General features: G+C 38.8%; 1 protein-coding gene across 2 annotated transcripts in view; it reads left to right on the top strand.

The window, feature by feature from the left end:
- The window catches only part of mcoln2 (mucolipin TRP cation channel 2), a 33061-nt gene that overhangs the window by 583 nt on the left and 19356 nt on the right, over positions 1–13122 (top strand). The window contains exons 1-9 of one of the 2 annotated variants that reach the window (XM_063012442.1): positions 122–199; positions 554–713; positions 800–973; positions 2383–2533; positions 7670–7748; positions 8877–8973; positions 9056–9155; positions 12637–12749; positions 12862–13011. In XM_063012442.1, the coding sequence (XP_062868512.1) occupies positions 567–713; positions 800–973; positions 2383–2533; positions 7670–7748; positions 8877–8973; positions 9056–9155; positions 12637–12749; positions 12862–13011 (1011 nt within the window). In that variant the 5' untranslated portion in view covers positions 122–199; positions 554–566. Of the gene's footprint in view, positions 1–121; positions 200–553; positions 714–799; positions 974–2382; positions 2534–7669; positions 7749–8876; positions 8974–9055; positions 9156–12636; positions 12750–12861; positions 13012–13122 lie in introns of those variants that run through there. The other variant, XM_063012441.1, reaches the window with a different exon arrangement.

The raw sequence follows: 13122 nt of genomic DNA, 5'->3' as shown, positions 1-13122 counted from the left end.
TTCTGACACCTTTCTATCAGAACCAGCATTAACTTCTTCAGCAATCTGAGCTACATTAGCTCGTCTGTTGGCCTTCGCTCCCCACGTGCATCAGTGAGCCTTGGCTGCCCATGACCCTGTCGCCGGTTTACCACTGTTCCTTCCTTGGACCACTTTTGATAGATACTGACCACTGCAGACCGGGAACATCCCACAAGAGGTGCAGTTTTGGAGATGCTCTGACCCAGTCGTCTAGCCATCACATTTGGCCCTTGTCAAACTGACTGAAATCCTTACGCTTGCCCATTTTTCCTGCATCACAGAACACATCAACTTTGAGGATAAAATGTTCACTTGCTGCCTAATATATCCCACCCACTACCAGGTGCCGTGATGAAGAGATAATCAGTGTTATTCACTTCACCTGTCAGTGGTCATAATTATAATGTTTGGTCAGTGTATGCAAGAAGAACCATGAAAAAGCTCAGTATTTTGTGGAAACGGGATAAAACAATTCCCAAAGCTGGCATGCAGACCTGTACATCATTTATAGTGTATAAAATGTCTCTTTCAGTAGTCCAGTGTCCATGAGTGCTGATTCCACATGGGAGCAAACCCTGAGAGATGACCTAAGATATTATTTTATGAGTCCCTGTGAGAAATACAAAGCACGACGACAACTACCATGGAAGCTAACTGTGCAGATTTTAAAAATAATCATGATAACAACACAGGTAACATTAAGTATGTTGACGATATCCGTGCAACTACTGTATGCCTTTTGATAATAACTAATCTGTTCTCCCTACTCCATTCAAAGCTTGTTTTGTTTGGACTTAACAACCAGCTTGTTGTGACCTATAAAGAAGAGAACTTAATGGCCTTCAAGAATTTGTTTCTGAAGAGCTACAGTGGTGTGGATGAGGATGACTACAGTGTGGCTGTCTTCACCAAACAAAGCGTCTATGATAATATGTACTACGTCATCGATCAGGTTTGGTTTCTGTTTGTTCTATCTGAGTTTTTTTTACAAAGATATACTTTATTTGTCATATATACATATACAGGTGTACAGTACAATAAAATTCTTTCTTCGCATATCCCAGCTTGTTTGGAAGCTGGGGTCAGAGCGCAGGGTCAGCCATCATACGGCGCCCCTGTAAATGACAGGGTTAAGGGCCTTGCTCAAGCACCCAACAGTGGCTGCATAGCAGAGCCTGGATTTGAACCTCCAATCTTCCTGTTGATAGCCTAAAGCTCTAACCACTAGGCTACCACTGTCCCTCTGTACCATGTTATGTTACAAACATTCATTTACCCCGTGACACTCATTGGATAAGCGGTTAAGAGTGAGTGAGTGAGTGATAAAACAGCAGTTAACATGCCCCTGTCTTGCTTATTATGAAACATGTAGGCATTAAATTTTAAATCAAGATATATTTGAAGAAAACAATAAGTAATTTAATTAGCAATAACAGCACAATGCATACATTTAATGAAGGTCTAGTATTTAAATTTTTTGGAACTGAGTGTTGAATATTCATCTATGACAAATGTCAAGCTAGTGTGGCATGATGGTAAGAGCCACGCTGCGGATAACAGTCCCATCGGGTTCGATTCCTGAGCAGGGCTCACAAATACAAAAGACGCATGGCATTACGTGAACCTAGCCATTGTAGAAGCAGCCAAAAGGATTTGTTTATGTATCAATGACCAATAAGAGTTCAGAAATTGCGAAAGAAGATTTTTTTTCTATTTTATTTATGCATTTTCTTCCAATTCAGTGGAGTTCAGAATCTCGGCGCTGGTGTGCTAACAGAATATCTTGTTGCGCCGTCTGGGCGAGATATTCTAGTTTTAAATGTACAGTGTGAAATTTTTGTTTTAAAGCTTTTAAAATTGGATTTAATAGTAAGCAATTATTTTTACCACCCAGAAGATATGGAACAGCACACATGAATCAACTGCATGTGATTCAAAATTGATTTGAATCATATGACGGTAAAACTACTAATTAACAATTCTACACCTCTACTAATGGTGTACTAGACATGGGAACATTTTTCCATCTTTCCACCAGTGTTGGTAAGCCTCTGCTCTCTGAATTCTAAAGACTGGGGTGAATAAAAATCCAAATAAATGATCAGTTGAAATACTCAACTCACCAACAACTATGGCCTTGTAATCATCAGAAACAATCTAATGTTTGATGTAAACTTTCCCGGGTTTTGGTCTTTTGGTCCTGGGTGTTGTAAAGTTTGAGACAATGTCTATTGTAAAAAGCACTATACAAATGAATTTGACTGGACTTGCTGTGATTTAAACCTTTATGTGTGTGTACATTATGAAGCTTTCCGAAATAAACTAAAACTAAGTATAAATAAATTAAAATCTGTACTGCAGTATTCTCAGTTGGATCAGTTATCTGTGGCTACTGTTGGCTATGCTGAGGAGGATGGACAACTACTTCCTTTAGTCATCTGTAAGGAATACTACAAACAGGGCAGCTTGGAGCGGCCAGAGGAGTACGATATAGATGCCCAAACTGAGACAGGTCATTTATTCATTTATTTGCATGTTTATTTGTCTTTAAAATTACTATTAGAAATAATAAGGGGTCAGATACTTTTACTGACAATAGTTGTTATATTAGTTGACAGTTAAAATGTACATGCAGTTAGGAAGCACATGTTGTTTCGTTGGTGGCTATATCCTTTGTTAATATGAGAAAAATGCAATGTACATTTAAATGCATACATGTACGTGTGTTCGGGTTCTGGCTTTTGAAAGCTAATAACACATTTGTTCAGTACTCTGGTTATACATTTCTCATTAAGATTCTCTTTTAATTCTACCACAATCTCATCCAGAGCAACTTATAGAAGTGCTTCCACAGTACACATTTCCCTACTCTTGCTTAAGTAGACAACAGTCCAAGGATACAAATCTGCTTAAACCTGTCAGATCAATGGAATAGGCAGAATACTTAAAAAAAAAAAAAAAAAAAAAATTTATACAACACGTGTCAAAGTCAAGGCCCGTCATTTTATGTGGCCTGCGAGAGCTTAAAAGACGTATAATTAGCTGCGTCCGAAACCGCACACTTCCATACTGAACAGTACACGAAAGCAGTATGCGAGAGTGGTTAGTGTGTCCGAATATGTATTATACATTAAACAGTATGCGAAAAGTACCCGGATGATCTACTGCCTGGGCAGCCAATTTTTGAGTATGCAAATGATGCACACATACGGTCCGATAATCTATCACATAATTCAACTGGAGCTGCAAAGAAAGAAAGAAGTTAATTTTGTCGGATTTTAAAATTGTTATAACTGTGGGGATGAGACGTCATGCATCACGTGATGTTGGTAGTATGTACGAGGTTGCGTGCATACTGCACACTTGCGTACTGAAAGAGCGTACTGCTTTAAGCATACTACGTACTGAAAGTGCGCACTACATCGAATCTAGTATGTACTGTTCAAGTATGCATTTTCAGATGCAGCCATTGTCTTGAAATACACAAAAATTTTACATAAACCGCATCTCCCACAATGCATGCCGATTTTGTGACCCTCAAAGTGACCGCAGGCCACCACTAGATGGCGGTGTTTCTATATTAATATTTAACTGATGCGGTTTTCCAACAAGTGATGTTGAGAAATATTTACAAATAATCCCAACTTGTACAAGAAGAGAAAACTGAAGCAGAATGAAGGTAATTTAATGAAAGATGGGAAAGTGAATACAAGTTTGTGCTTCGAGAAGAAAAAACGGTACGTCTCTTGTGTTATGAGGCCGTGACTGTGGTAAAGGAGTACAATATGTAAATATACAGTATACATTTGGCATTTTGACACCAAACACAGTTTTTGCCTCCAAGAAAAACAACAAATTGTCCAAAAAAAGTGCTTAGTAAAGAAGTGGATCTACAGTATAATAGTCTTTTGAAGATGGTGAGAGATTGATGCGTGCGTCTTCCTTGAGTTTTGATTGGAGGATCAAGACGAGCGGAGCGACTTGTAGCTTTGAGGTTGCGTGGAACAGAGAAGGGTTTTGAGTTAGTTCTTTAAGGTAGCTTGGGGCCAGGTCCTTTGCTTATTTAAAATGTAGTGGAAAAATGTAGTACAGAGTTCAGAATGTTCAGCGAGTGCTACTGATAGCGGCTTCAGAATACAAAACAATGATAACACGTTGTGATGTGTTCAGGGTCCTTGCTATAGCAGATATGATACTGACAACAGTTTGGAGAGTAAGCTTGGACCCAGTATGTCTGAAATGTTTTCTATTCCTGTGTTGATTAGAAATAGAAAGAATAGAACGCATTCAGCATATCAAGTCAACCAGTCTAACCTCGTACCTGTACCACGACAACCTCGGGCTGTCCCAGGGGCTCCTGTGGTTCCTTTAAAGCTAGCTCTGCTTAATATTAGATCTCTAGCCAATAAATCATTTTTAGTGAATGACATAATTCTATCCTACAGTTTAGATTTTCTGTTTCTAACTGAAACATGGTTAGCAGAAGGCAGCAGTGCTACTGTTCTTAATGAAACAGCACCAGCAAACTTCGGTTTTATGAATGTGTGTCGAAGTGGTAGAAAAGGTGGAGGAGTAGCTGCCTTATTTAAAGATGTATTCCAGTGCAAAGAGACTGTACTTGGCAATTTTATGTCTTTTGAATACCTCTGTTTTATTTTGAAGGGTACTCCCAAAATTTTATTTTTAACCATTTATAAACCTCCAAGATACTCTGCACATTTTATAGATGAATTTACTGAACTACTGTCAGTTATCTCCACTGAGTACAGCTTCTTCATCATAACTGGGGATTTTAACATCCACTTAGATAATAACAAGGACAATAACACCAAAGAACTTTTTGGACTTTTTGACACATTTGGTCTATTGCAACATGTGAAAGGGCCTACACATACTCGAGGGCACACTCTGGATCTAGTTATTTCTAAAGGTCTTAACATTTCTTCTGTTATGGTCAAAGACTTGGCCCTCTCTGATCATTTTTGTGTCTTCTTTGAAATGCTGATCACTCCAGATGCTCAAACTAGCTCTGTTTCTGTTAAGAAAAGGTGCATAAATGAAAGCACTAGTTCTCAGTTTATGGAGGCCATAGCTATATCACCAACTTTTATTGCAGAGTCAGTTAATGAACTCCTGGATAAATTTAACATGAAAATATTGACTGTCATGGATGTGGTTGCCCCTGTAAAAGTCATGAAAACGTTGAGCAAACAGAAAGCACCATGGCGTAACACAATGATGGTAATAGCTCTGAAAAGAGAATGCAGGAGAGCTGAACGTAAGTGGAGGAAAACTAAACTTCAAATCCACTATGATCTCTATAAGCAAAGCCTTTGTAGTTTTAACTCGGAGTTATGCAGGGCTAGACAGCTGCACTTCTCTAAGATCATTAACAGGAACATCAACAACACCCGCACTCTCACACCAGAACTTCTGTCCACAGAGAAATGTAATGAAGTTGCTCATTTCTTCTGTGAAAAAATCCAAACTATTAGACTGACCATCAACGCCACTCAGTCAAACGATGAAACCATGCTGCCCCTACAGACACTTAGAAATAACATGACTATTATGTCACAATTTAATACAATAGACCAAAAAACACTGGAGAGAACAGTTCAGCATCTTAAATCATCGACATGTTGTCTCGACATACTGCCATCTGAATTTTTTTAAACTATTTTTAACTCTGTAAAAACTGATTTGCAACAAATAGTTAATGGCTCACTAGAATCAGGCGTTTTCCCAAAGTCACTGAAAACAGCTGCCATTAAGCCATTCCTAAAAAAGAGAACTCTGGATGCGTCTGTGTTAAACAACTACAGGCCGATCTCAAATCTTCCTTTCATAGCCAAGATCATTGAGAAAGTTGTTTACAATCAAGTCAGCAGTTTTTTGAATTCCAGTGGTTATTTTGACAAATTTCAGTCAGGCTTTCGACCTCACCACAGCACTGAAACGGCTCTCATAAAAGTGTTAAATGATCTACGGCTGAATACTGACTCGGGTAAAATATCAGTTCTGGTTTTACTGGATCTTAGTGCTGCCTTTGACACTGTAGATCATAGAATATTGCTGGATAGGTTGGAAAACTGGGTTGGACTTTCCGGAACAGTCCTTAATTGGTTCAGGTCTTATTTAGAAGACCGGAGTTACTTCGTCACTATTGGCAGCTGTGAATCCGGCAGGGTAACTATGACATGTGGAATCCCCCAGGGATCAGTTCTCGGACCTCTTCTGTTCAATCTTTATATGCTGCCATTAGGCCAAATGCTACAGGATAACAACATTGATTACCATAGTTATGCAGATGACACACAGATATATCTGGCTCTCTCACCAGATGATTACAGCCCAATAGATTCACTGTGTCAGTGTCTGGAGGACATCAATAACTGGATGAGCCAGAATTTTTTACAGTTAAATAAGGACAAAACAGAGATTGTTGTGTTTGGTAGCAAAGAAAAGAGGACCAGTGTCAGTGAACACCTCAGTTCCCGGGCTCTAAAAACCAAAGACCAAGTCTGAAATCTTGGCGTTCTAATAGACTCAGATCTCACATTCACCAGCCATATAAAAACCATCACCAAAACAGCCTTCTACCATCTTAGAAATATAGCCAAAATCAAGGGTCTAGTGTGCCAACAAGACCTAGAGAAGCTGATCCATGCTTTTATCTCCAGTAGGGTGGACTATTGTAATGGTCTCTTAACTGGACTTCCCAAAAAGACCATGAAACAGTTACAGCTCATTCAGAACGCTGCTGCTAGAGTTTTAACTAAGACGAAGAGAACTGAGCACATCACTCCAGTTCTAAAATCTCTACACTGGCTTCCAGTTAGTTACAGAATAGAATTTAAAGTGCTGCTACTGGTCTATAAATCACTGAATGGGTTCGGCCCAGAATACATCTCAGAAATGTTTAGAGAATATAAACCCAGTAGATCTCTTAGATCCATGGACTCAGGTCAGCTAGTTGAGCCCAGAGTCCAAACTAAACACGGTGAAGCAGCATTTAGCTGTTGGGCTGCATATAACTGGAACAGACTGCCAGGAGATATTAGATGTTCCTCAAATGTAGAAATCTTTAAATCCAGGTTAAAAACATTTCTTTTTTCTTGTGCCTATGATTGAGCTCGAAATTTTTGCCATTACCCTCATTTTACCATATTTCTTTTAGTTTTTCATGCTCTTCTAAATTGTAGTGTATATTTTACTATATTTTCTTTTAGTTTTCATGTTCTTAATTTTTTATCTCTCTTGTTTTAATTTCATATTCCCTAAATTAATTTTTTTTTATTATCTCTAGTTTGAATTTCATGTTCTTAATTGTAACTAAATGTTTGCAAGAAGTCTTTCTGAGGTTTTAGATCTCAGGAATGTTTTAATGCTTTTAATTAATTTTTTTTTCCTTATGTAAAGCACTTTGAATTGCCACTGTGTATGAAAGGTGCTATACAAATAAACTTGCCTTGCCTTGCCTTGCCTTGCCTTTGTTGTTTTCAACTGAATGGGGGCAGCTACAAAAAGCCAGTGAAGAGAACACAGCAGTAGGGTGATAGTGTCTGTAAAATCTTTGATAGGATGTTTTAAATAAGCATAAAACTGAATTTTTAAATGCATACAAATATATTGTGACTATTTTTAGATTGCTTAACTTTGAATGCCAAATCCGCTGCAACATGGCGAGTACATAATGCCTCATTTTTTGAGCTGGACTTTTACAGGTATGTACACTACTACTTGAAGTCTTTCCACTACATTTTTCCACTACATTTCAAAGCATGACTGTGGGTATTTGCTTCATTCAGCCCCTAGTAAAACACTGACTAGGCAAAACATTATGACCACTGACAGGTTAGTGAATAACACTGATTATCTCTTCATCACAGCACCTGTTAGTGGGTGGGATATATTAGGCAGCAAGTGAACATTTTATCCTCAATTTTGATGTGTTAGAAGCAGGAAAAATGGGCAAGCGTAAAGATTTAAGACAGTTTGACAAGGGTCAAATTGTGATGGCTAGCCGACTGGGTCAGAGCATCTCCAAAACTGCAGCTTTTGGGGTGTTCCCAGTCTGCAGTGGTCAGTATCTATCAAAAGTGGTCCAAGGAAGGAACAGTGGTAAACCGGCAACAGGGTCATGGGCGGCCAAGGCTCATTGATGCACGTGGGGAACGAAGGCTGGCCCGTGTGGTCCGATCCAACAGACGAGCAACTGTAGCTCAAATTGCTGAAGAAGTTAATGCTGGTTCTGATAGAAAGGTGTCAGGATACACAGTGCATCACAGTTGCAGGGCTGTCATAGGTGGTCATAATGTTATGCCTAATCGGTGTATTTCAATTAATCCAAAAGGTGTTGGATACAATTAAAGACAGAACTTATTGCACCCCAGTTTTGCATTTTACAGCAGTTTTGGCAACCTGTCCTGACACTTTGCTGCAGGAAATGGGAACTCAGGAATAAGTGTAGCAACTACAATCAAATGACTTGACATATGCACTATGTTTTAGCCCTTGTGTGGCCTTTTTGCCTAAGTATCATTGCTTCTACAGTTGACCTGGGCTGTTCTAGCAGGACAGAAATGTAATTAAGGCTAACTAAATTACCAAAAGGGTGCCACTCTACAGCAATGCCACTTTAAAAGTAGCTGAGCACTTTAGCCTGACCCATTACACTGCTACTGCTAATGTGACTCTGATGCAATTGCGTGGTACATGCACTAAAAAACTGATCCCACTAATTGGATGGAGTATCCACATACTTTTAATGCAGTGAATTTTCCAACATATGCGTCTGACTGTATTGTTATATATTAGGACACTTAAACCACTTTGTTTCTTGCCCATAACAGACTCATCATGATTGAGATCTCTTTTCCGCTTAAAGGAATAAACCTACAAACAGTTCTTTCACATGAGTTGCCTGACTGTTACATTTTCAATGTTACGGTAAGATGGGTTTGAATTGGTAAACTATACACTGGTATAATTCAGGGTCCAATGTTAAGTCCATTGTCTAAATGTTTTCCAGATAACGTTTGACAATCGGTGTCATAGTGGAAAAGTAAAAATTACCCTGGATATTGATGCTGTTAGCAGTGCGTGCAAAAACTGGAAGATTTCAGGAACAGGTATGTATGTCAAATTTATATATGTCACAAATAAATAACTATTTAAAATAATTAAAAAGCAGGTTATAAAAATATATTGTTTTAACTCTTCAAAAACAACTGAACAAAAAGGTGTTAATAAAAGAGAAATCAAGGGGAGAAAATCCCTGCTTTTTATTGTTTGAAATATTACTCCATCCATCCATCCATCCATCTAACCATCTAACCATCCATCCATCCATCCATCCATCCATCCATCATCCATCATCCATCCATCCATCCATCCATCTATCTAACCAACAATCCATCCATCCATCCATCCATCCATCCATCTAACCATCCGTCCATCCATCCATCTAACTAACCAACAATCCATCCATCCATCCATCTAACCATCCATCCATCCATCTAACCAACCATCATCCATCCATCCATCCATCCATCTAACCATCCATCCATCCATCCATCATCCATCCATCCATCCATCCATCATCCATCCATCCATCCATCCATCCATCCATCTATCTAACCAACAATCCATCCATCCATCCATCCATCCATCTAACCATCCGTCCATCCATCCATCTAACTAACCAACAATCCATCCATCCATCCATCCATCCATCTAACCATCCATCTAACCATCTAACCATCTAACCATCTAACCATCCATCCATTCATCTAACCATCTAAACATCCATCCATCCATCATTCCATCTAACCGTCCATCCATCCACCTGTCCGTCCATCCATCTATCTACTTATCTAGTGCAACACTATATGGGGAAAAGTATTAGGACATCTGAACATGACCAGGAGTATTTTGACATTCTATTCCAAAACCATGTTAGCTGCTATAACTTCCCAGTGTCAGTGTGTCTAAAATATGTGCTATTTATAAGTGGATCTGAGGTCAGGTCTTGCATTTAATTTGAGGTCAGGGTCCTGTGAAGACCACTGTTGTTCCTCCTCACTAAACTATTCAAACCATGTCATGGATTTCACTTTGTGTACAGGAGCAGAGTCACGCTTGAAACAAAGCCTTTCTTCAAACTGTTGGCACAAAGTTCAAAGCATAACATTTATTTTATCTAATGGATGTTATACCACAAAGTTCCTCCACCTAACCTACAACCTGACGTACTGGCCTTACAAATGACAAACAAACATACAAATGCAGAAAACAGACAGGATTGGGAAAGGTCCCTCTAAGAGCTTAGGAAGCCAGTAAATAAACAGACCCTTTACGCCAGTGGTGTCCAAACTTTTTTCTAGGAGGGCCAGATTTGATAATGTGAAAGTGCCCGAGGGCCAACAGTCCCTGATGACATTATTTTAAACAATAAAATATGCAGGCCGCTCAGGTGGCGCAGCGGTAAAGTATGCTAGCTCACCAGAGTTGGGGTTTCGAATACATCGTATCGAATCTCAGCTCTGCCTTTCTGACTAGGCTGGGCGGCTGTATGAACAACGATTGGCTGTTGTTCAGGGTTAGAGGGTAAGAAAGTCGGATCATAGGTCCTCATAACTGGTGCGACTGCGGCCCCTGCTGGCTGACTGATGGCGCCTACACAGGGCTGAGGAATAATGCTGATGGGGGTGTGGCCCTCCATACACAGTGCCCGTCAAGTGTATGAACTCGACTTGTGCAGGTGAAAAATGCAATATCTGTACTGACTGTACGTGCCGGAGGGGGTGTATGTCAGTTGAGAGGCGTCCTCAGTCAGCGGTGAAGGGTCGAATCAGTATAGAGGACACAATCAGGGTAATTGGACACGACGTGACTGGATACACGACGGGATAAAAATTGGGGGGAAAAAGAGGGGAAAAAATATAAATAAAAAAAAATATGCATATAATACACTGTTATTTAATCTTTTTTTTTTCACACAGCGAACAACAACCAAATGTAAGCATTCAGGTGCCAAACATGGTTTGGGTTTAAACTATAACAACGCATGGCTACCTTTGGAGTATTTCCTGGCACACATAACAATAAGACAAAAAAGAAAAAAAGACATTCATATTGAACAATCCTTGACATTTGCTTAAGTTATCTGGCTAACTCAGAAATCATGCTTTTCAAAAAATCATCAATGACGCATCAAAACACCGATAAAATTATTTCATAGATCTATTAAGAAAACCTTTTAATACTGTAATGTGCAGAAACAAGACTGGGAAATACTGTTCTAAATGACCATTTAAATACCTATAAATACCTGAAACAATCAAGTTACCAGACATTATCTTGACTTTGTAAATCATGTTATTTACTGCTATAAAAAAGTTCAATTGTGTTAATAAATACAGTCCGTGTAAACGCTTAGTCCATATAAATATCAGATACAGAAGTGTTTTAAAAACACTACAAACATCACAAATATAAATCATGTTTACAACCATGTGATTGAATAACCTGAATAAACTGTAGATATGAAACATCACGCAGTAAACAAGTTTCACTTCTTTCTCAAACAGTACCGGATAAGAAGGAGGCGGAGAAATGCGTTTTGATGGACAGGTCTAGCAGCCAATGGAAATACTCGTTAAAGAGATTCATTCATCTTTTAATGAATCATTTTGATATTTGCTGCTATGGACAGACAGAGATTTATACCCACAATCAACACGTGTAAAAAAGTGAAAACCGCTAAAAGTGTTTTTAATCAGACAGCGACGATAATTTATTATTTTTTCTGTTTGACTGTGCTGGCAGGCCACAAGTAATGCAATTTAAGACAGAAGACGCGGACCGTATAAAATCCGGGCCGGACTTTGGACATGCCTGCTTTAAGCAGATGCGAATAATGCTTAATGAGTCGCAGAGACTGCCCTTAACGTGCCGTTTAAAGGAATTTATGCCTCCATGCCCCCTGCTGACCCATAATGGCATACAAGTTGGGTTCAAATCTGAACTCTGTGTAACATTGCCCATGCCATACAACCCAACAGGAGGCTTGAAATATGGTAGGTGAGGTCCTTACCCAGTCCAGTTTTAACCCAGCTGAGATGCTGTTGTATGTCCTGAAAGGGCTTTTTAAATAAGATATTACAAAATGGTCTAAAAGCCACAGGTCTTGACAAGTCTGTGCAGGTTTGATCTATTTATATTTATATGACTGAATTCTCTTGAACGTCTAATCTAACTAGTCTCTTTACCTTCTCTTAAGTGATGTTTATGTCTGTACCTGCTTCAGTATTTTCACCTTATTACATTTAGGGCAGTTGTAGCCTAGTGGTAAGGTACTGGACTAGTAATCCAAAGGTTGCAGGTTCAAGCCCCACCACTGCCAGGTTGCCACTGTTGGGTCCTTGAGCAAGACCCTTAACCCTCAATTGCTTAGATAGTATATACTGTCTCAGTACTGTAAGTCGCTTTGGATAAAAGCGTCTGCTAAATGCCAAAAATGTAAATGTAGCAGTTATGCCATGCACCTGCACATTAAATCTAATTGTATTTGTGCTCTGGTGATAAGTGTTTTTTTTTTTTTTTTTTTAGCTCAGAAGAACACTCATTACCTCCTGATCTTTGATGGCTTTGTTATTCTAGTCTGTCTGATCTCTGCTGTATTGTGCATTCGCTCCATTGTTCTTGCAATCAGATTACTTCAGGTAAAGGCCTATACTGTGTCATAATTGCATTGTTGTTGGTTATTATATGCTTTGCATAACACCTTTGGGTTTTTTTGTATAAGAATTTCAATTATTCTTCCTCATTTTCCAGAGATTTTCCAACCTCTGCCTCAGAAAGTACAATCATAAAGTATGTGAAGATGACAAAAAAGAATTTCTGAATGGCTGGTACATCTTGGTGATTATCAGTGATATTATGGCGATCATAGGATCAATACTAAAGATGGAAATTCAGGCAAAGGTAATGAGATAATATTTTTACTTTTATTATTATTTATTCAGACATAAGTTTTCATGAGGTACTTTGTAGTGTGTAATATAAATAAGTTAATAAAAAGCTATTTTGCAAATA

The sequence above is a fragment of the Trichomycterus rosablanca genome, chromosome 17, assembly GCF_030014385.1.
Source record: "Trichomycterus rosablanca isolate fTriRos1 chromosome 17, fTriRos1.hap1, whole genome shotgun sequence".
NCBI classification, from domain to species: Eukaryota; Metazoa; Chordata; class Actinopteri; order Siluriformes; family Trichomycteridae; genus Trichomycterus; species Trichomycterus rosablanca.
The sequence above is the reverse complement of the archived record's forward strand: the minus strand, read 5'-3'. Positions and strand labels throughout refer to the sequence as shown.